The sequence below is a fragment of the Coenobita brevimanus genome, chromosome 63 (genome assembly GCF_032717465.1).
Source record: "Coenobita brevimanus isolate Jiangsu-jjx chromosome 63, ASM3271746v2, whole genome shotgun sequence".
In the NCBI taxonomy this organism is placed as follows: Eukaryota; Metazoa; Arthropoda; class Malacostraca; order Decapoda; family Coenobitidae; genus Coenobita; species Coenobita brevimanus.
In genome coordinates, this window is record NC_137016.1 from 27,910,661 (window position 1) to 27,934,815 (window position 24,155).

The 24,155-nt window shown below is 42.5% G+C and overlaps 1 protein-coding gene and 1 non-coding gene across 3 annotated transcripts in view; both read right to left on the reverse strand.

Moving 5' to 3' along the window:
- The window catches only part of MagR (Iron-sulfur cluster assembly 1 homolog MagR), a 54,472-nt gene that overhangs the window by 20,849 nt on the left and 9,468 nt on the right, over window positions 1-24,155 (reverse strand). The window contains exon 2 of one of the 2 annotated variants that reach the window (XM_080276013.1): window positions 14,720-14,740. In XM_080276013.1, coding sequence (XP_080132139.1) covers window positions 14,720-14,740 — 21 coding nt within the window. Of the gene's footprint in view, window positions 1-14,686; window positions 14,741-24,155 lie in introns of both variants that reach the window. The other variant, XM_080276012.1, reaches the window with a different exon arrangement.
- LOC145404531 (5S ribosomal RNA) lies at window positions 6,399-6,517 on the reverse strand. The gene has a single exon (XR_013898188.1). It is a non-coding gene; the product is annotated as a 5S ribosomal RNA (ribosomal RNA).

The following is a 24,155-nucleotide window of genomic DNA, read 5'->3' on the forward strand; positions in this document are numbered from 1 at the left end:
CCGGCCTGCGACAGGGAGATGGAGTCCCTGGGAGTTGTGGAGGAGGTCCGTGCTTTTAGGCAGCGCATCAATCGCCAGAATCACCGTTCCTTGTGCCAATCAACCACTGACACCTTTTTCAGGCTCGTGACCCCCACCGTGCCCAGCCCTGGCTCCACACCACTGCCTCTCCAAGACCTGCCTTCTACCTCCAAGCCACAGCCCAGCATATCAGCCCCTGGGATTCTCCACTAGATGTGAGTTTGCTGCTAACTTCAGAGTTGTCTGCAGTGGGTAGACCATCACCACGTCCCAGCAGCCCCTGGGCCACCTGCGACACCTACTCTTTGGCTCTGACTGTAAATAAACAGCAATAACTCACCACTAGACCACATGGGAATTTACAGTGTCACGCAGTGTTAACAACAGAATGTGCAGTGTTAGGAAATTAGAATTCAGAGTGCAATGGATTAAATGCAGAGTGAAACATTGGTGTGCTGAAACTGGCATGGTGCATGTAAGAAAAGAATGTGCAGTGTTAAACAATTATAATTCACAGTGCAAAGGATTAAGTGCGGCGCAACAATGGATTACTGTATGTGCTTCAAGTGCACCTTCACCACTGTCAGAGCTTGAGAGGAGGCGGGTTAATCTTCGTAACGGCTACTGACGTGCTTCAAGTGCTCTGTTCATTGCTAAATATTTTCCATACTCACCACTAATTTCTCATTCTCTGGTTCCTTTTCATTTATTTCATGGTTTCTGTCCCTTATTTGTGTGCATTGGATCTTAAATAGGTGCTGTGCATGTCCGGTAGGGAGTTATTTAGGTGGCTTTGTATAGTTAGGTTGGGATGGGGTCTATAAGTACCTGTCCAGGGGCTTTTTTCCCACATCCTGGGCAAAACCAAGTCTCGGACATGCATTTGGCTCTATTATGTTGAATCTTGGAGGGATTACTGTACTGTGTAAGAATTTCATCCGGTAGCTCCTCAAGTCAGATAAAAGCAATTTCCGGTCTACTGAAGTCCATTATATCAAGGTTTTACTGTATATAATATTTTATTTGGGCAACCTTATCATTAAACTGTTGTTATAACTATTACAATAAAATATTTTAAAATAAACTGCTAATAAAGAATGCACTCGGACAACTAATCAACTGCCAGCTTTCAAAAGCTTGAGGCTCGTCTCTTTGCGGAGCAGACAGAATAAGCTGTAGTAACAGTTTCAAAGATGTAGCATGTTACTATATGGCAATGTTAGGAGAGACTGAATGCAAAGGATCATTAGTATACACATACTGTACCTGCAATTTGTTTTACTGCACCCATTACAGGTATATACAGTACGTTATTAGCATGATTTATTCCACAGACATTGCAGTTATAAAGAGAAGCAGTTTGTACTGTTTATAATTTAAATAACTTTTTAACAATCTGATATCTACAGAATACTGTTTAGTACATAACATTAGCTATAATTTCTTAAAACACCTTATTTTGTTCCGTACAATTTAAAACATATGATGTAATACTGTATAAAATCTACATCATTACAGAGTCAAATCTATCCTCGCACGCAGAATCACAGACTACTGAATTATGAAGATTCTTATCAAAATCCCCACAAATACAGCACCTTGACTCTTCGTTTGCTACAATGATAGTAGGCCAGGTCTGGGATGCACAGTAAACAGTAGTTTGTTGGCCTACATACCGAGATAATTCGTCAGTTCAAAGCAGTTCAAAACATTCTGTAGGAGTAAATCATGATACTTTCCATTGGTTGGCTCTGTAAGTACAGGTAAAGTCTACCTTCCCTCACCTGAAGTCTAATGTACAGAGGCAGTTTCTTTCTTGCATCATTTCCTCAAAGAAGACTGACAACATTTAATTTCCAGATTAATGCAATATTCAACATTATCAGTTGCCATTTTGGGATGGAAAAAATCTGTCTCTGCTGAGAACTGACTACAAAGGTCTCTGGTTGTCTTTAATCATTCTCATCTTCAAAATTTTAATCAGTCAGCTCATGAACTTAAGAGATTCTTCTTAGCCTGGTATGACTCAACCCTCATTGAGCCACACATTCATACGACAACAGATGTGTACACATACTGTATTAGCCTAGCACATCCATAAGGCAGCAGTTATTATATGTACCCTATATATCTGACACACAAAATCACATTTCAATGTAAACACTACCACAACACAGTACAGTATATAGCAAAACACATATCATACACCAGTGGTGACAGGAATATAATTAATGAAGATCAATAAACAAGTAAGCTTTTAGGCAGTCATTTTGCAGTTCAAGCCAAATGCATCCACTTTCAACAAGGACTGATTTAAATGGACAAATCTGATTCAGTATATCTATAATGTGGAAGGCAACATGTACTCCCCATTAGAAGATAGCACTAAAAACAAGTGATAGGGTTTTATATTTCTGAATCTTATGTCGTCAGATGGCAATGCTTGGAGACAGTGGGTTAAGGTGTTGTTTATTTTCAGTTCAGGTAATTCATTTAATTTTCATGACACACCACATGGTTTTATAATAATCATATGGTAGGTGAGGGCACTCACCATCCACTCACTCGACGTAGCGCTGCTCTTGTATGGCAGCCTTTTCCTCTCTTCCTTCTTTCTTTCTTTCCTCCCTCTTATGTCCTTCTTCCCTCTTTCTTCTGTCTACAGGCGACTCTACACTGAGTGACAAGCCAAACGGTTTCCTGTACACCAGGAAACCATTCACTATGCTGGGTGGTAACCAAATATATAACCAAATACAGTAATCTTCCCAATATCCGATGTAATACAGCCAAAGGCATGTCCAGAAATTGGGCCCGTCCGGATATGGGCCCCTGCCTCCTGGACTGGTACTTATGGACTGACTCAGAAAAACACCTACATAACTCCCTACTGGACATGCATAGCACCTATTTAAGGGCCTAGTCACACCAATAAGGGACATAAAAGAGTGAAACAAATGCAAAGGAACCAGAGAATGAGGTTTTAGAGGTGAGTATGGAAAATATTGTACACTATTTAACATTACTCTGGGTACTTACAACAAGTTCGTGGGCATCACGATGAATAACCTGCCTCCTCTCAGACTCTGACAGTAAAAAAGTGCACCTGAAGCACCTACAGTCTTGCACTGCACTTAGTCATTTGCACTCTGAATTCTAATTTCTTAACACTGCGTATTCTTTTCTCATTTGTGCTCTATTGTACTTTCCTGTAACCAATGTTGCATTCTGCACGTAAGTCTTTGCACTCTGAATTCTAATTTCTTAACACTGTGCATTCTTTTCTCACTTGCACTCTATTGTACTTTCCTGTAACGAGTGTTGCACTCTGTACTTAAGTTTTTGCACTCTAAATTCTAATTTCTTAACACTGCATACTGTTTTTTACATTGCACAACACTGTAAATTCCCGTGTGGTCCAGTGGCGAGTTTTTGCTGTTTATTCACTGGCAGAGTCTGAGAGTAGGTGATGCAGGTGGCCTAGGGGCACATCGCTGGGACGCGGTGAAGGACTACCCACTGCAGACGACTCTGAAGAGAGGCACAAACTCATGTCCAGTGGTGACTCCACCATGGCTGATGTGCTGGGCTGTAGCTCGAAGGTGAAGTCCTGTGTTGGCGAAGCAGCAATGTCGAGCCAGGACTGGGCACAGCAGGGGTAACGGGCCTGAAAAAACTGTCAATGGTTGACTGACGCAGGAACAATGATTCTGGCGATTGATGATGCACTGCCTAAAAGCGTGACTTCCTCCACAGGTCCCAAGGGCCCCATTTCCCTGTCGTAGTCTGGGTGTTCCAGGTAGTCGAGAATGAACTCGACGTGCTACCGGAGTGCGCTCAGCTCGGGGATGGCTGAAGTACAGTAATTGCACACTGAGAGAAGTCCGCATCATCGTTGCTTTCCTCGTCGGAATCTTCTATCTGGGTACTTGTACCTGCAACTGAAGATGCGATCTCGATATCAGACATGTTCTGATACCTGGATCACCCTCGTCGTCATCCAACCACTCACACACTTCGTCCACATCAACACTGTCGCCAGCTACACAAAGACGTGCATGGAAGTCATCCACCTCAAAACCTAGAAAATCGTGCACCACGTCAGATCCGAGGAGACGAGACCAACCATTTTCCAGAGTCTCAACAGAGACTTTCCTCCATGCACTGGCCCAGTTGTAGATGGCAGACTTGATGTTGCAGCAGCGAATGTTTTCCAAAGTCCCTTGGCCTCGCGTGTCCCGTCCCTCCCTGCGCTCGTCCTTGTCCTCGAGAACAACCATCACCTCGTCCAAGAACTGCCAACGGTACAGCCTCTTCGATGCCACGATCACTCCTTGGTCCATTGGTTGGATGAGAGCAGTCGTATTAGGTGAGAGAAACATGCACATAATGTGGCCATTCTCAGCCACCGACTCCTTGTCGGATGGATGCGCAGGTGCACTGTCCAGAAGAAGGAGGGCCTTTACCTGGTCACACGGGATTCCCAGCGTGTTTGTCTGGTAATGGATGACATCCTTGATGAAGTGCTGGTGAAACCAGTCTTTGAAGATCTTGGTTGTGAACCAAGCCTTCACAGAATGGTACCACACAACAGGAAGGACATCCATCACTCCACGAAGACACCGAGGCTGCTTAGCACGGCCAACAATAACGGGCTTGAGCCAGTGCATCCTGTTAACATTGGCACAACACAAAGCAGATATCCGTTGCTTGCAAAGCTTGCGGCCAGGTACACGCTTCTCCGTCTCCTCGACTAGTGTTCATTGGCATCGAGCGATAGAACAGACCAGTTTCATCAGCACTGTAGACTTGACCGAGAGTAAGGCCCTCCCTGTCGATCAAGCCCTTCACCTTCTGCCGAAACTCCTCTACTCCATCCTCGTTGGCACCCAGAGCTTCGCCATGGGCCATATGGTTGCTAAGTCCATGCTGTAACTTGAAAGCAAAGAGCCAACCCTCGGACACTTTGAAGTTTGGGGCATCGTGGAGCGTTGTGAACTTCTCAGCAGCAGCCTTCAGCTTTGTACCACGCACCAGAACACCAGCAGCACGATACCAAATCAATTTGGAGCGCTCGATTTCTGCAAACCTGGGAGGGTACATAACCTTCCTCTCCACGTTGCATTTGGTCTTCGATACGAAGTCAGCTGTATACTAGGTGAGCTTGTCGCGGGATCTGTTGATATCAAACAATGCAGAGCAGGCCAGGTTGACTTCAGAGGATGTGTGACACTGACCATCCCACATCCCCCTTGTCCAATATCTCCCTCTTCTTCTCCACAGTCGGAACCACTCGTTTCCTCTTCTCGGGTGGCGTGGCCATCATCGCACACATGAAGAAGAGGCAGGAGAGGAACAGCAGAGCTTGCAGCAGGTAGGGAACCACCACAAAAACGAACACGTGGGCAGCCATGGTGATGAGCGTGCACTCATGATGAAGGAAGGGCGGGAAATGGGAAGGAAGCAGCGTCGCCCTGCCGGATGTTGGCGGAAGTACGCGGCAAAACATAGCTGGTCCACACTATGCGCCAAGTTCATATTACGTTTTTGTGTGTGTGTGTGTGTGTGTGTGTGTGTGTGTGTGTGTGTGTGTGTGTGTGTGTGTGTGTGTGTGTGTGTGTGTGTGTGTGTGTGTGTGTGTGTGTGTGTGTGTGGTGGTGGTGGGGTAGAAGTCCTGGGCCCAAAATGTCCATAAATTGGGGTGTCCGGGAATTGGACGTCCAGATATTACAGGGATTACTTGCAACTGGTGGTTTGGTGGGTAATTAAGGCACTCTAACCAGAATGAGTCTGTGTTAGTTTATATCCAAGCGGTGGTTGGGGTTTATTGCTCATATCATGCCACTCAGGAATGAATGAGGTTGGTCACTCTCATCTTAAATATTAGGACCAACTTGCCTAGCCCCGGGCTCCTACGCTCCTCATAACACAGGATTAGATGAAGTATGTATGTTTTAGTTTTCAGTAACATTTTACATCCGATATAACATCAATTCATGTCACTGAATCAAATCAATTCATCTGAAATTCTCTTTTATTCCATTCTAGTTTGTTTCCAGTTCACCTATCTTCCCAGTTAATTCCAGTTAAATTTCAATTCATTCCACTGGTCGACAGTAAAAAATCATCATGAGAGTTTTGTGGTGCTCTTGATACAGTTTTAAGTGCTGATTCTGAAAATCCCAACCGTTTTTTTCCTATCACGTCTAGTTTTTATGATGAGTGGTGACCCTTCATGCTGAAACCATATATATATTTTCCTCATTCATTCATTGCCAGACACCATGTATCCCACACGGGGTGGCCAAGGGCTTAGAGTTAATTGTTTTACAGGGAGGGGCACTAATCCTCCACCAACCCCACTTGACACGTAGGGATGCCAACAGCATCTAGTGTTCCCTGGCGGTCACCCATCCAAGTACTAACCAGACCCAACGTTGCTTAACTTCGCTGATCGGACGGGAAGCGGTGTACTCGACGTGGTATGGCCGTTGGCATATATATATATAGAGATATATATATATATATATATATATATATATATATATATATATAAAACAATATTTACATATATTCCTGTTCTTAACACTGCTTATGCTTTTTTGCAGCTGTTGTTGTTTATATTGAAATGTCAAGGCAATCCAAAAATAGCCCCGACTGTTTCTGCTATGTCTGTAATTCGTTCACCTCCAAGAGAGAGCGACGCAACATCATGAACAATATCAAGAAGGTCTATCATCTGTACTTTGGCTGTACTCTTGCAGATCAAGACAGAAAATGGGCATCGCATATAATATGCACAGCTTGTTTGAATGGACTAAAGGCGGTATCACACAGTACCTGAAATCACAGTTTGCTGGAGCCAGTCACAAACCCTATCACACACGTTCCTTGAACATCGCCAACAGTCGGCAAAAATGTAAACAAAGCACACCGTAGTCTGTCCCACCGTCTTACACAAGTCACAGGTATCAGACACAACAAGGCTTTTCTTGAATTTGCTGAGGGGAGGGTGAGTGCTGCATTGACTCTTGCAGTGGTGGCGCTTGAGAAGGAAGAGGAGGAGAATGAAGCGGCGGCAGCCAAAACCACGAGAAGGCAGCTGTGGAGCCGCCTTTTTGTGACAAGGGAATGGACTTATTATTTAAATGAGGGCAATTTCAGCAGCCCTTTTCCATACTATCTGTCCAGATGCCATCGTATCTGTAGTGTTGAATGAACAGCGAGATACAGCTACCGTAAACTGACTTAGGACCTCCCCTCACAAGGTATTAAAAAACACAGAAATCACAGTAGATCACAATGTGTGTTCATGAAATGCCATTCATTAATATGAAATCATGTTGTTTGCAGATGATACTGTGTTCTTGAGTGAAGAAGAAGGGGAGCTGCAAGGCTTGGTGGATGAGTTTGGGAGAGTGTGTAAGAAACGGAATCTAAAGGTGAATGTAGGGAAGAGTAAAGTGATGGTCTTTGAGAGAGGTGAAGTCATTGAATGTACAGGGAGGTTGGATGGTGAGGAATTGGAAAATGTGAGTACGTTTAAGTACTGGGGTAGTGTGATGAGTAAGGATGGAGGTTTGGAGAGTGAAGTGCTTGAAAGGGTACAGCAGGGAAGAAAGGTTGCTGGTTCTTTGAAAGCAGTGATAAGAAACAGGGGAGTGAGCATGGAAGTGAAAAAGTTACTACATGACAGTATTGTGATACCAACTCTAACGTATGGAAGTGAAGCTTGGACGTTGTTGGAAGGACACAAGTCAAGAGTGAGAGCAGTGGAAATGAGTTATTTAAGAGGAGCCTGTGGAGTCACATGGAGAGACAGGCTGATGAATGATGATATAAAGGAGTGTTGTGGTGTGGATGTGGATGTGACAGGAAGCGATATGAGGAACACACTGAGGTGGTTTGGCCATGTGGAGAGGATGGAGGGTGAGAGACTGACGATGAGAGTGTATGTGAGTGAGGTGGAAGGAGGAAGAGGGAGGGGGAGGCCGAAGATGAGATGGAGGGATGGGGTGGAGAGGTATATGAGAGAGGGGGGTGTGAGTTGGGAGCAGGGCAGTGAAATGATGGGGGACAGGGCGACGTGGAGGCGATTTGTTTGTGGCCACCCCAAACGGGATTGAGGTGTCTGGCAAATAGATAGATAGTTTCCCTTGTTGCAGGACCAGTTGGATGTGTTTTGGCATGGAATCACTTAGATCTCTAAAGTAATCTAAGGACATTTCTTTGCACCAAACATTTGTCAGTTCAGTCTTGAGGTTGTCCAGATTGGGTGTCTTCTTTTCTGCCATGATTTTCTTCACCTCTGCCTAGCAGTTTTCTATCGGATTTAGATCCAGACTGTTACCAGGCCAGTCAAGGACCTCATTCTGATTATCCTGAAGCCATTTTGTCACCCTTCTTGACTTGTGACTTGGAGCTGAATCGTGCATGAAAAAGTCGCACTCATGAACAGCAAACAAGTTTAACAAATGATCTTTAAGAACTTGTATGTACCAGCCAACATTCATCATCAAGTTCTTAAGAAGAAAGTAGAGGCCTCCTCTTCCCATTTCACCTGAGAAACACTCCCATACCATTACTGATTGTGGGTGCTTAACAGTCAACACTGTGTAAACAGGGTCATATCGACTATGAAAGGCAAGGCGACGAACCTTGGCAGAATGCACCTGAAACAACTGAAATGTACTTTCATCGGAAAACATAACTTTTCTTCACTCATCTGATGTCCAGTATGCATCCTTCTTGGCAAACTGAATGCGCTGCTTCTTCATGCAGTCAGTGAGATGTGGTTTCTTGGCTGCGGTGTGGCTTGACAAACCCAGCTCCTGCAAGTGGTGTTGGATAGTTTGAGACTTCTTGTAACAGCTGGGGATGCATTCTCTTTAATTCTGCTGCTGTCAGTCGAGGATTCTTGATTACTTCCCTCTTCAGAAGCGTATCTGCACCTCTGAAAGTTTTCCTCTTCTTTCCACTGTCATGCTTGTGCTCTGGTACGACATCAGGCGGCAAGCCACGCGCTCCAGCAAGAATCTTCATGATGGTCAAATCTGCACATCCATTATGTTCACAAACAATGTTGATAGGGACATTATCCTGCCTCCATGCAATGACACGGACCCTCTCATCCCTTGAGCAGTACTTTCCGGGCATGACAGCTCGACTCTAGGAATATAACAGGGCAAACAGTAATGCATACGAAAAAAGAGGGAGGTGCAAGCTTGGAGCAACGGGAACATATACTTCCACTCTCGCTTCTGGGCAAGCATTGACGTGCTGAGTGTTTCACCACCTCCCACCAACACCAGGGGAGTTGCCAGTTACTTCTTGCCCAAAAAATTCACTTGGAAGAGGTGGAAACACAAAGCAAAGACAGACAACTATCCCACAGCAATTCTGTGTGTAGGTCCTCAGTCAAATTGCGGTGGACGTATACTCCTTCATCCGGCATGGTGTGCTGCATCCGCTCTCCAACGGAAACAACTGAATTATCGACATTGTTATTTCACCCGTGAACGATATAAAAGGTTATTTAACCTGTTACGTCCCGAGCTATTTTGCTCCTCCGACACCCCCCAATCCCGAAGTATTTTCGATTTTTTTTTTTTTTTTTTTTTTGCTAAAACCCCCGCTTTTGGTGAGAAACATCGAAAATTCATAGAGAAATCGCTCACCTGAGGTTTAAAATACTCGATCCAGTTAGCAATTCCTCCTTACCTTACTGGGTTTTCTAACAGGCTGGCACCAAAGAAAACGAGTTCTATGGGAGGGTAACTATTTCACACCACTCATAAAAGGTATTTATTTATTTACTTGGTACGAATTTATATGTAGTACGAGAGTATATTGGTTTTCAAACAGTAATATAGGCATTATAAGCATTGTTTAACTCACTAACTCATCACCATACCTGACCTTTTTTTGCCACATTACCTGATCATCATTTCTGACTGTTTCTTCCTCTAATGCTATGTAAACTTTGTCCTCCACATTGTCATCGATTGGGAAATCACTCTGGCCCTGAATGTCTTTATTGGCCATGTCACTGGTAACAGGTGAATTGCCGAGACAATGGCATGCGGAGGAGGGGGGGAGGTTATGCGGTGTAAGGCATTGTCCCTGCTTGGCATCTTGTAGAGGCATAGAGGAAGGTGTCCCGTGTATACGTATGAAAAATCATGCGCGAAAATTGAAAATTGTGCAAATTATGAACCTTGCAATTGCGTGATGTACCAGTACATCGACAGGACTGGCAAATGCAAAATGTTGCAACATACCCATATGTCGACGGGACACCTCGGGTTAAGCTCTCATAATTAATAATCTATATAATGGAAAGTAATACACACTCTAGGAGGGAATTATTATTTTAAAAAATACACAAAATACTACAGTATACTCTTTAAGTTCTCCATTCAGCTCACTCTGCTATCAGAGAAAACGTTTTGTTCATGATTCTGTGGGCAGGAATGGGTTTGGATGGAATTCAATTTTGCTGACGAAATCCTCAGTGGCTACCACGGTTTCATAGGCAGTTACCACCATATCGTTGGCAAACCATGATTTCAGGTACCGTGTGATACCCCCTTAAGAGACTGGCTGAATAAGAGAAAAAAGGCAACGCCATTCATCGTTCCTATGATATGGGGAGAGCTGAAAGATCATGCTACAGATTATTACTTCTGCAAGGTCAACATATCCGGGTTGTCCGTTAATGACAAGCACAAGATTGCTTACCCCAGTTTGAAATCCGCTATAAGACCAGTGCCGCACAACGATGAAGATCTTCCCATTCCAATACCACCAGAAGATGGCATCGCCGGCAGCGACGATGAAGACGAAGATGTAGCCCAAACTGAGTCAGATGAAGCAACTGAGGATGCAGAGCTTATAGCCAACAATGAAAAGACACCTGAACAGTTCTCCCAAGGAGAGTTGAAGGGCTCAGTTTGAGATTTGGGACTACCAAAAGACAAGGCTGAACTTTTGGCATCTCATTTGAAACAAAAATGTCTGCTCGAGAAAGATGTTCGAGTAACGTACGGTAAGTCTTCGTATTTGGACGCACTTTACTTCGACCTTGTTTTTCGTGCAAGAAAAAAGTCTCCAAGTTGTCTCACAATTCGCAAATTTCCCCACAATATGATGTTCCCAGCCGGCAGCCGACACTCAGCAGATGATGCGTACCGATGCTCAGTCTAGGCACTGTCCATTTTTCTATGCAACAGTTTTCCATGATCTTTATACAGCAGGTCCAACAGGGCAGCAGACACACGTGAGTTTGTTATTGTTTATGATCGTAATGTACAATCTTCAGCTGTGTCTTGAATACACAGCAGGTCCAGCTGGGCATAGACACACGTAAGTTTGTTATCGTTTGTGATCATAACGTACAATCTTCAGCCATGTCGTGCTACTATTTTTTAACAAAGAATCGTTACATGTTTCTCGTAACACTATTTAATTTTGTTCTGATGGACAAACACCTGAAATGGATGTAAATAAAGCGTATCGATATTTAAGGAAGGAAAGAATAATAACCGTCCCAACACAGAGATGGTACACTCAGCCCACCAATTTTTTATTCTATTTGGCTATATTACAGCCTCTCTTCTTTGTAGTAGTGAGTAAAATAATGTTGTTATAATTTCTCCCTTCCTTTTAGTGACCAAGAGGGCACATAAAATGACTGGGGTTTAGTTAACTGACTTTCATGTCGAAAATTAAATAATCTGGTGAAAAGTCGCAGTTTTTCCTTGGTTAGTGACACTGGGAACTAGCCCATCCACCCTCAACAAACCTTCACTTGCCACTCAAGCCAGTCTTCACTTTATTTCTGGTAAGGATTTTCGGTGTTGCAGGTCTTTATAACAGTTTTAATGTCTTTTCAGGTAAATGTTTATTGTGCTATGCTGTTTGAGCACTACTATACACTCTTCATTTAATTTTGGGTAGGGCCTGTTTGATGTTACAGTACTTTCTGATAGGGTAGGTACATGTCCCACCAGAACGCTCCTCTATTTTTCCCACTGATTCTTAACTTCACACTTCGATGTGTCGCGTTTTGCATGGTTTTGGCGGAACATCCAAGCTGTGAAAAACGAGGATTTACTATACTTCAGAAAACGAAATGAAGATCTTTCTTCATATTTTTCTGTTGATAGACCACTATGTTTCTGCAACGACACTGATGGATTGTTCCACTGCCTTTCACTGGAGCATGATCCTTCTCAATGGTGTTTATTCATTGATTCATCGAAGAAAAGCTTGAAGGCGGTATTGCTGCACAATGGGAATATAAAACCTTCTGTGCCTTTAGTACATTCAGTGCACATGAAAGAGTGCTATGAAAACATTGCGGCCCTTTTAGATGCCATAAAATATGAAGAATACAAATGGAAGTTGTGTGGATACTTGAAAGTCATTGGTTTGCTGATAGGACTCCAATCAGGCTTCACAAAACACTGTTGTTTCTTATGCCTCTGGGATAGCCGTGCAACTTTCACGCACTACGTGCAGTTGACATGGCCACCTAGACAAACAGACGAGCCAAGAACTTCAAACATCGCGAATGAGCCCCTGGTTGCTCCCAGAGACATTCTCCTTCCTCTGCTTCATATAAAGCTTGGCTTAATGATGCAGTTCGTGAAGACACTGGGAAGAAGAAACACTGAAACATTTATTATGTCGCATGCAAATTCCCAGGCATCACAGAGGCTAAGCTGAAAGAAGGAATATTCTTCGGCCCATAGACAAAGGAACTTCTGAGAGACCACAACTTCAGCATCTATATGGCCGATATGGAACTGGCTGCCTGGACCTCTTTCAGGTGGATATGTGAAAATGTCCTGGGAAACAAAAAGTCACCGGATTATGAAGATGGTGTTGCGAAACTTCTCAATTCATTTGCTGCTATGGGGTGTCAAATGTCACCGAAAGTTCATTTTCTCCATTCGCACCTTGAAGTTTTCAAGCAGAACCTGGGAGCCATCTCTGATGAACAGGGAGAACACTTCCATCAAGATATTAATGCGATGGAGCATCGCTATCAAGGCTTCTGGAGTGAAAATATGCTCGCGGATTACGGCTAGATGCCGTACAGGGATGCAGCATCAAAGGAAGTCTAAAGCTTGACGATTCTGAGTAGTTTGGCCTTTGCAAAAGTGCACTGAATCTCACTCTCTGTTATATGTCTTGCACGAGAGTTTCCTGTTTTGTCATTTCAATTTGGATGAAAATACAATGTATATGTGGTTTATTTGGAGATAATGAATTTATACGAGGAATCGATATAAAGAACTTCAAAAAACTTCGAAACCTCAAATATACAAAGAAAAACTTCGTTTTCATAAGTAGGCATATGCGTACAGCGGTAAAATTCAACCAAAATAATAAACAGTGGTCCATAAAATTGTGATGTGCTACGCTACAATAGACTCTATATTCGTGAGTGTCATAAAAAATAAGTTTAGAAATATTATATTTTATACCTGATGAGAGAAAAAAGTTTGATTATGTAGATAAATAATTACTGAACCCATGTCTGGTTACAATAAAAACTAACTATATACTTTCCATTTCAACTAACAGACCTCCAGTCATCCAGGTTTGCTGCTATATTTCCCACAAATAGCTCACTGTAGTCTCTGTAACAGACTTCATTTCAACTAATTATATTCACAAAATAGTGGCCATAACAGTCCTTCGCCATACAGCAAAGGAGTTAAATATGACTTTGTCACCTCACTCGTACACTGCTGTGGATTCAGTTAGGCATTTTATTCTTGCTGACAAAAATTAATCAGTATTTTATTACCAGTTGTGGTAATAGGTTAAGAATGTAACCCATGCAAGTTTATTCTACTAAAAAATTAATTAATCAGTATTTTATTACCAGTTGTGGTAACAGGTTAAGAATGTAACCCATGCAAGTTTATTCTACCTCATGCCAGACAATATTTATTCAGTTCAGGAAAGTTCCATCAAGCAAAGGTTTAATATGAGACCAACTTTTACCACACTTTATGAACTTTATATGGTACGATAAGGTATCTGGAAAATTATAATTACAAGTTCATGCTGCTGCTCTTGGGCAACTTCATGATCTGTTCTGACTGAACAGACCTGTGGCACAGAAGCAGTTGACAGATTCCACTGAGGCAGACCACACTGCAGGTCTCAATTGTGTGACTGCTGTAACTTACCTGTGCCTGGTGTGGGGTGTATCTTTTATAGTAGATTCCACCCATAGTTTTATCTGTGTTTGTGCATCTGTATGAAAGTTTAGGAACTATAAGTCAAATCTGATTTGCAGCTTCATCCAAGTAAATTATATGGGTATGGCAGGGCACCATCATGAAACATCAATTATTTACTGACTTCACACTTTCCATCCCTGAGATACCAACCATTATCTTATCATTTAAATTTTACTGTGAGTGCACATAAATGTACACAAAAAATAAAGGAGCTGGTTTGCATGATGTTGCTTCACTTCTTCCAAAAACTTTATTTAGTTTTTGCTACAACAACAAAAATTGCAGTCTGCCGTTGTTGAATGCCATGCATGTGATGTCATCTGTTTAAGATACTAGCTGTACACTGCAGTTAATGAGCTGTAGGTATTAGCACTGATAATAAAGCTTAACATTATTGTACTTACGGCATCTGGTTCTTTTTGAAGTAATTCCCTTACTTTCTGAACTGCACTCTGTGTCTGGGGGGGGGGGGGAGGAAAGAAAGCCTCATATTACAAATGAATATAAAGCATACAATAAACACATTTTATTATGGATACAATAGTCATTCTTAACAGAAGAATATAATTCTCAGCAGCAACTTTGTAAAGAAAAGTCATCCTTATCATCATCATCATCATCCTCTAATCCTGTATTGCCCCATGAGCAGTGTAGAAGCCCAGGGTTAGGCAAGCTGGTCTTGACATTTGAGATGAGAGTGACCAGCCTCACTCATCCCTGAGTGGCAATACATAAGCAATAAACCCCAACCACCCCTTGGATATGGAAACCTGCACAGGCTCAATCCCATTAAATTACCCACTAATCCACCAGGTCCCATAATTTGGCATATGGTTACCACTCAGCATAGTAAATGGTTTCCCGGTGTAGCTACTGGAAACCGTTTGGCTTGTCACTCAAAGAAAAGTACAGTGAACTCTCACATTTGGCGAGTAATACGTGCGAAAAATACCTCGCCAAACTGGAATTCGCCAAATCTGAACTGAATAACTAATGGGAAAAAAATAAATTGGTTCTGGGAATGCATGACTGGACTGATTTTCCACCTATATTATAACATTACTGAGAGTATGTCATTTGATAAACGCATATAACATGATTCAATTTAATTTATTTTAGCAAAGAAACAATACAAAACAGAAAAACTCACATAAGAAAATAATGGGCTTGATGTACACGTGGTGTATGGTGCATGGATGCCTGTTGGCGTGACTGTTTACATACAGGGCATTGAGGATTCGTCTGCACCTTTTTCGATATCGGAAAATAGGTAATTGATGAAAATAAAATTTTATTACATTTCATCACAGGAGAGTCAGCAGAATAATAAACTTAAATTTTAGTAATATTTTCCTTAAGTATTATGGTTGTTATTGCTTTTAAAACCATATATTTTTCTGCTGTGTGAGGTGTTTCATACCTGGGTAATCTGTCACAAGATTTCACTTAACCTTAGCTGGGAATATGACTTAAGTCCTTTGTGAAATATTCTTAAGCTCTTTTCTCAGCTAAGTGAAGACGACAAGCTAAGTATTAAATTTAAAAACATATTGAGAATAACTAAATATGGGCCCTGAAGCCTCACTCCCTGTAGCTTCTGTTGTCCCTTCTTCTTGTGGATCTTCATCTGTGCCAAATCCTTCAAAATCAAAGTCATCTGGAATGCCTGCAATGTTTATCATCAACTGGGCCAGGATCATTGGAGAGGGAAGCTTCAGCTGGTGCAGTATCTTCACTCTGTCGTCGGCCCAGGTAACGAGTGATGCGCGCTTGTTGTTGTTCATTTATTTTCTTATTGTATTCCTTCGAGAAGAAAGATGATATTTCATTCATATTCTGTGCCAGCTGAACACAATCACTCTCACTGGCTACAACAGTCTCTATTACTTCTTGGAGACTGGAACAGTCACGCAATATGTGAGAGTTTCGTCGTTGTCAGTTGCCTGGGAGTCTGTGGGGGTTTCTCTTCTTGTTTGTTGTCGAGAAGACAGAGACTTGCATTTCACAATGCGAACTAAATTTTGTTTAAATTTTGTTGAAATTAATTCAGATTAATAATCTATTGCCAGACGCCTCAATCCCGTTTGGGGTGGCCACAAACAAATTGCCTTCAAGTCGCCCTGTTCCCCGCCATTTCACTGCCCTGCTCCCAACTCACATCCCCATCTCTCATATACCTCTCCACCCCATCCCTCTATCTCATCCTCAGCCTCCCCCTCCCTCCTCCCCCCTCCACCTCACTCACATACACTCTCTTCGTCAGTCTTTCACCCTCCATCCTCTCCACATGGCCAAACCACCTCAGTGTGTTCCTCATAACACTTCCTATCACATCCACATCCACACCACAACGCTCCTTTATATCCTCATTCGTCAGCCTGTCTCTCCATGTGACTCCACAGGCTCCTCTTAAATAACTCATTTCCACTGCTCTCATTCTTGACTTGTGTCCTTCCAACAACGTCCAAGCTTCACTTCCATACGTTAGAATTGGTATCACAATACTGTCATGCAGTAACTTTTTCACTTCCATGCTCACTCCCCTGTTTCTTATCACTGCATTCAAGGAATCAGCAACCTTTCTTCCCTGCTGTACCCTTTCAAGCACTTCACCCTTCAAACCTCCATCCTTACTCATCACACTACCCAAGTACCTAAACATACTCACATTTTCCAATTCCTCACCATCCAACCTCGCTGTACATTCATTGACTTCACCTCTCTCAAAGACCATCACTTTACTCTTCCCTACATTCACCTTTAGATTCCGTTTCTTACACACTCTCTCAAACTCATCCACCAAGCCTTGAAGGTCCCCTTCATCTTCACTCAACAACACAGTATGATCTGCAAACAACAGTACAGGGAGTTTCCAAACACTACCCTCTCTCACCAGGGCCACGCCAACACCCACTACCCTACCTTGTACCTCTTTTATTACCCCATCCATGTACAAACTGAACAACCATGGAGACATGACACATCCTTGTTTCAACCCAACCTTCAAAGAGAAAAATTCACTCAGTTCACCATCCACACGCACTGCAGCCTTAGCACCATCATACATACTCTTCACAGCATTCAACAACTTTCCAACTACTCCATATATTCTTAATACTTTCCACAATCCTTGTCTATCCACCTTGTCATATGCTTTCTCCAAATCCATGAAAGCTGCATACAACTTCTTTCCCTTCTCCAGAAACTTTTCCACTAAAGATCTAAGAATGAATATCTGATCTACACAACCTCTTCCCTTCCTAAAACCTCCCTGTTCTTCTCCAACTAATTCCTCTGTTCTTTCTCTAATTCTGTCAATAAGTATCCTACCATACACTTTTCCTATTATACTAAGAAGACAAATGCCCTTATGATTACCTCACACTTCTTTTTCCCTTTTTCCTTTGTGCAAGGGAATAATTATACCTGACTTCCAATCCTCCAGGACTCTACCTTCCTCCCAGGCCAATCTGCACATCTTCCACATCCATTCTCCTATTATCTCTCCCCCATGCTTCAGCATTTCACCACACACTCCATCAATTCCTGGGGCTTTCCCCAAATCAACTTTCTTCATTGCATTCACAACTTCTATCCTACTGCTTTCTTCCTGTCTTCTCACCTCCCTCCTTCTCCCAGCCATTCCCCAGCCACTTATACTTGCATTACTTCCATCCTTTATGTTCAACAATTCCTTAAAGTGTTCTCTCCATTTGCTCACTTTTTCTCCCTTTTCCACTAGTAATCTACCATTTTTATCTTTCACTCCCCTGCTAACTTCACTTCCACCCTGTCTTACTCTCTTCACCTATTTCCAGAACATTTTCTTACAGTCCCTCCACTTTACACTCAAATTCCTTCCAAATTCCTCATCCACTCTCTTCTTACTCTCTCTTACTAATCTTTTCACCTCTCTCTTCCTTTCTACACATAACTCTCTCTTCTGCCTCTAAACATCTTCCACGCCCCTATTTCTTATCCATTCATTGTATGCTTTCTTCTTTTGTGCCACAGCCTGTCTCACCTCTTCATTCCACCATGCTGTCTCAATATGGCAAAATGACCAGAAAACCGCCAAAATTAGGAGGGGTACTGTACATACAGTAGTGTATAGGTCAGGTGTTTTCTGATTTTTTTTTTTTTTTCATGGTTTTCTTTGTGTTTGACATTACTTTGGATATTCCTATGTGTGGTTTGATGTCTAAATATGGCAGATTGACCTTAAAACAGTGCCAAAATTAGGAGGCATACTGTACATACAGTCGTGTATAGCTCGGATTTGTGTGTGTGTGTGTGTGTGTGTGTGTGTGTGTGTGTGTGTGTGTGTGTGTGTGTGTGTATAGCATTACTTTGGATATTCCTATGTGTGTTTTGATGTCTAAATATGGCAGAACTGAAAACAGTTCCAAAATTAGGAGGGGTACTGTACAGTTGTGGTCATAAATTGTCACCTATCCTCTGGTACCCTGTGCCTCAGGCTGGCTCCTTTATGCGTGGCAAGTCTCAGTACAGTAAGAGGGGCTGAGAGGGATGGGCCAGAGAGAGAGGGAAAGGTGGGTGGGAGGACAAGTGATAGTGATGGGGTTGAGTGAGGAAGGGGAGAGAGAGTAGATAGGGGAGGGAGAATGAAATGCGAAGTGGTGTTCTCATTATTTGCCTATTTTTTGTCAATTCAGGGCACGATATAAAGGAGTTAATATACAGTAGATAATGCTGCATTACACCTTGTATAGTGGCGTTAAATAACAAACTTTAGAGTGGTGATATCAAGGGCTGGCTCGCGAGAAATATACTGATGTGTCAGATCAAACATTAGTGTGGAGTCAGATACTTGTGTTTATCTGTGTATTTGGACTTTGGTCGGAGAATGGAATCTAGATGGCTTTGACTTCTGTACTGTTTGTGCAAGAAATGTCCTCTACCCTTACATGTAATTAATTTTGGAACAAAATATATGCAACCTTTGACATGGCTGTGTCCACAGTGAATATGATAAACTTCTTGGTATACACTCCCTCTACACAGTCAGTATCATGTCAGCTATTTTATGGCATCTCTATATGAAAAGGATATTGAAAATAACTGTGCATAGAAGGCAAGTAAGTTTGATGTCTATGCACATGGGTCGATATAATAACGATATCTCCCATAATCTCTTAGAGGGAAAATGAAACAAAATCCTGGCAAAACTCCTAAAATATATCTATGTCTGTGTTTACCAACATTAGTTAAACCAAAGCAACCAGGAAAGCCTTTGTAATTAGTCCAGTGGTGCCCTACCTCACCTCTTGCTGTCTTCGCGGCACCAGAGAAACAGTGTTGTCAATGGTTTGCTGGTTTTGTCTGAACACTTACCACTCATCCTTGGTGTGCTGAAGGAGGTGGGTCCGCGTCCTCTCTTTCTCTGGTTCCCACGCATTGACAATTGGGTTCCACACAGTCCCAGTGGCTCTGCATTAATGTCTGATCTATCACGTCAGTATATTTCTCTCAACCAGCCCTTGATATCACCATCTAACTAAAGCTTGTGATCTGCCACTGCTATACAAGGTGTAATGCAGCGTTATCTACTGAATATTAACTCCTTTATATCATGCCCTGAATGAAAGAAAACAAACAAATAATGTGACCACCACTTTGCATTTCACTCTCCCTCCCTCACTCTTCCCCCAAATCATCACTCATACCCCCATCCACCTTCCCTTCTCTCTCTGGCCCCTCCCTCTCAGCCCCTCTTACTCCACTGCAACTTGCAGTGCATAAAGGAGCCAGCCTGAGACAAGGGGTACCAGAGAATAGGTGATTATTTATGACCACGACTGTACATACAGTACAGTGGTGTACAGGTCAGACGTTTTCTGTTTTTCAATTTTTTTTTTTCACGGTTTTCTTGGTGTTTAGCATTACTTTGGATATTCCTATACAGTATGTGTTTTGATGTCTAAATATGGCAGACTGACCTGAAAACAGTGCCATAATTAGGAGGGGTACTGTACGTACACTGGTGTATGGGTAGGGTGTTTTTTGGTTTTCATTTTTTTTTCATGGTTTTCTTGGTGTTCAGCATTACTTTGGATATTCCTATATGTGTTTTGATGTCTAAATATGGTAGACTGACCCAAAAACAGTGCCAAAATTATGAGGGGTACTGTATGTACGGTGCTGTATGGGCATTTTTTTTTTTTTTTCACAAGATTTCCTTGGTGTCGCAAATTATTTTGGATAATCCTATATATGTTTTGATGTCAAAATATGGCAGAATGACTGGAAAACACTGCCAAGATAGGGAGGGGTACTGTACATACAGTAGTGTTTTGGTAGGGCGTTTTTTATTTTTAGTGTTTTTTCTGCATTTATTTATATATATATATTTTTTTTGGTTTAGCATTACTTTGGATATTCCTCTGTGTGTTCTGATGTCCGAATATGCCTGAATGACCGGAAAACACTGCCAAATTAAGCATAGGTACTGCACAAATAGGCTAGGTATAGGTTGGAGGTGGTATGTGGGTATGGTAGGGGAATAGTGTTCACTATTCGGATGTTGCCACTACCCGGATGTGCCTTTGCCTCTATTATGTCCGGATACCTAAGGGATTACTGTATCTTAAAATGACGCATACAGGTGTCGTCGGAATCCCTGAGGTTGGTTTTGAAATGATGTGAAACGTGTCATCGGAATCTCAAAGGGTTAATGGTTTTGGCAGAATCGGCAGAGAGGTGGCCTGCAGTCCTAATGGACCCAGGTTCGAATCCTGGCTGGGCCGGGGAACAGTTTAACTATTTGAATTTCATAAAAAACAGATTTTTCTGATCCACCAGATGACCTGCCGACATGTCATAAAAGTACCTCTGCTAATACCAGTACACCAGTCCTGCACAGCCCTAGCATGTATTCAGTACGGACGGTGTGTGTTGGCACCAAAGTGGTGACACTTGGAGATGTAGGAGGACTACTGGGACTTAGGGATGGGCCCTGAAGCCCTTGCCCAGAGTTTTACACGTAAAAAAAAAAAAAAAAAAAAAAAAAAAAAAAAACTATAGTGGTAACTTCCAGTCTCAGAAAATGAGGACACTGACTTACTAACCTACTATCTGAAGCAGCATCCTGCAACTGACTCCAGGTGTTTCTGTCCCTAAGTGGGAAACTATTCCTTTTCCCACAACATGCCACCCTCACTTTCACACTCATATATTTTGTCTCTCTATCTCGTTCTTTGTTTCCCTATCCTTTGACCCAACCACTTCACTTTCATGCACTCAAGTATTCTCTCACTCTCATAACTTATAAATGATGAGATCAATTTTATTTCAGATCACTCGGTTCAGAAGCGATTTTTCTCCTTACCATTTTCTAAATGGTATCCACAGGTTTTGCCATCCAAAGGTTTTGTGGTTAGTGGTTTCACTACCTACAACACACTGGTTCCCTAACAAGCTGTTTTGCTACCTGAACATTTCGCCACCAGTATGAACTGTTTCTGAAAATTAACTTAAGCTGTACAGAGCATTAGTGTATTATAGTCACCACTTGCACAACACACAATTCTAGTGCACGAAACTCACATAACACGGAAGGTAAAATCTGAGGCCAAAAAATGGTAACAATGCGAAAATGCTAGACATAACACAGGTGGAGGAAACTGGCCATTTTTTTGAAAGCCATACTACGCTGCGACGATAGAGATAACATGGCCAGAGGCTCCAAATTAGGGTTCAAACAGTCATAAGGCATAAAAATAGGGTCATAATGCAGTGGGAACAGACATAATCCGGCCAGTGATAATGATAACACGGGTTGCATCAGCCAATGATGTATGGCTGTCACGTGTCTGCGCGGGGTGTCATCACTGTCCACTGAGCATTCTTGCCCCACTTGAGCCTACCCTCTCCCCTCGGCCTGGCTGAACACGTGCTGTGTGTGATCTTTGCTCATTTTTTTGGCCACATAATTCCACTGCACTTCCCCCCCAGCAAGCCCACAACCTCTTTCATTCAAGGTGGGAAATCCTCTAGTGTTTGTATGTAATGAAGTCTTTATTGGGTAGGTAAAGAGCCTGGAAAAAAAAATGAAAATTGCCCCAAACGGTGAACTTGAGGTGGGCTTGGGTACCATGAAGCCCTTTAACATGTAAACATATGGCCCTATAACGCGGAATTTTCATAAAGCAGGAGCTTTAGGGTACAACATTCCCGTGATATGTGAGCGGTGACTGCATTTACAATTGATTTCATAGAGAATGAAAGAAATGCAAGTACAGTACCCTCGCGTCCAGTACACGTTGTGTCCAGTACTATTCTTGTCCAGGACGGTCAGCAAAAAAATTTAAAAATTTATTACTGTAGACTGTAGTACAGATTTGTTGGGCCAGTGCGGATCGGCCATGCAAAGTGGGCCAAATCCAAGGAGTTCTTCTCTAGTACTGACGTGCTGCGTCCAGAATTATTACCCGTGCACGCGTGGGAAGATGGCCAACACCGAGAAACGTTTCCCTGGTATTGCCGCACCAGTCCAGTACACCTTCCTTGTGACTTGTGACGTGTGCCAGTCAAATTGCAATATTGCACTTCCCAATGATGATGAAGACAATGATGTGTCAGTATGTGACTATGAGGGATTTATGAGGGAGGTTGAGGCAGACAGGCCTCCTCAGGATCCTGAAGGCCCTCCTCCAGAGAGTCAATAGGACCTCCTACAGCCTCGGAAACCCCTCCTCCTTCCCCCCCAGGCCCATCACCACTCACCATAAAGGTTGGTAAAATCTTAGTTGTGTCAAAATGTAGTTAAGTTGAAGTTTGGGGGGGACTTTTTCAAGGCTTGTCTGATATTGTTAATTTTTCCCATATGGTCTGTTGTTTGTCCAGTATGGAAGTACTGTCTGACAAAAATACCATACTGGACACAAGGGTACTGTATAAGTGGCTTGGGAATGGCTGGGAGAAGGAGGGATGTGAGAAAAGAGGAAGAAATCAGTACGATGGAAGTGGAAGCAATGAAGAAAGTTAAAATGGGAAAAGCTTCAGGAACTGATGGAGTGTGTAGTGAAATGCCGAAACAAGGGGGAGAGACAGTGGTAGAATGGATATGGAATACGTGCAGATTGGCCTGGGAGGAAGGTTGTCCTGGAGGATTAGAAGTCTGGTATAATTATTCCCCTGTACAAAGGAAAAGGGGAAAAAAGTGTGTGGTGACATTTGTCTTCATAGTGTAATAGGAAGAGTATATGGTAGGATACTTATTGACAGAGTTAGGGAAAAACAGAGGAATTAGTTGGAGAAGAACAGAGAGGTTTCAGGACAGGAAGAGGTTGTGTAGATCATATAGTCATTCTTAGGTCTTATGTGGAAAAGCTTCTTGAGAAGGGAAAGAAGTTGTATGTGGCCTTCATGGATCTTGAGAAAGCATATGACTGGTGGATAGACAAGGACTGTGGAAAGTGGTAAGAATATATGGAGTAAATGGGATGTTGCTGAATGCCATGAAAAGTATGTATGAGGGTGCTAAGGCTGCAGTGTGTGTGGACAGTGAACTGAGTGAATTTTTCTATTTGACAGTTGGATTGACAGTACGTGTGGACAGTGAACAGAGTGAATTTTTCTATGGTTGGATTGAAACAGGGATGTGTTAAGTCTCCATGGCTGTTCAATCTGTATATGGATGGGGTAATAAAAATGATACAAGACAGGGTAGTGGATGTTGGAGTGGCCCTAATGAGAGAGGGCAGGTGTGAAAACTCCCTGTACTGTTGTTTGCAGATGATACTGTGTTGTTAAGTGAAGACGAAGGGGAGCTGCAAGGCTTGGTGAATGAGCTTGGGAGAGTGTGTAAGAAATGGATTCTAAAGGTGAATGAAAAGAGAAGTAAAGTTATGG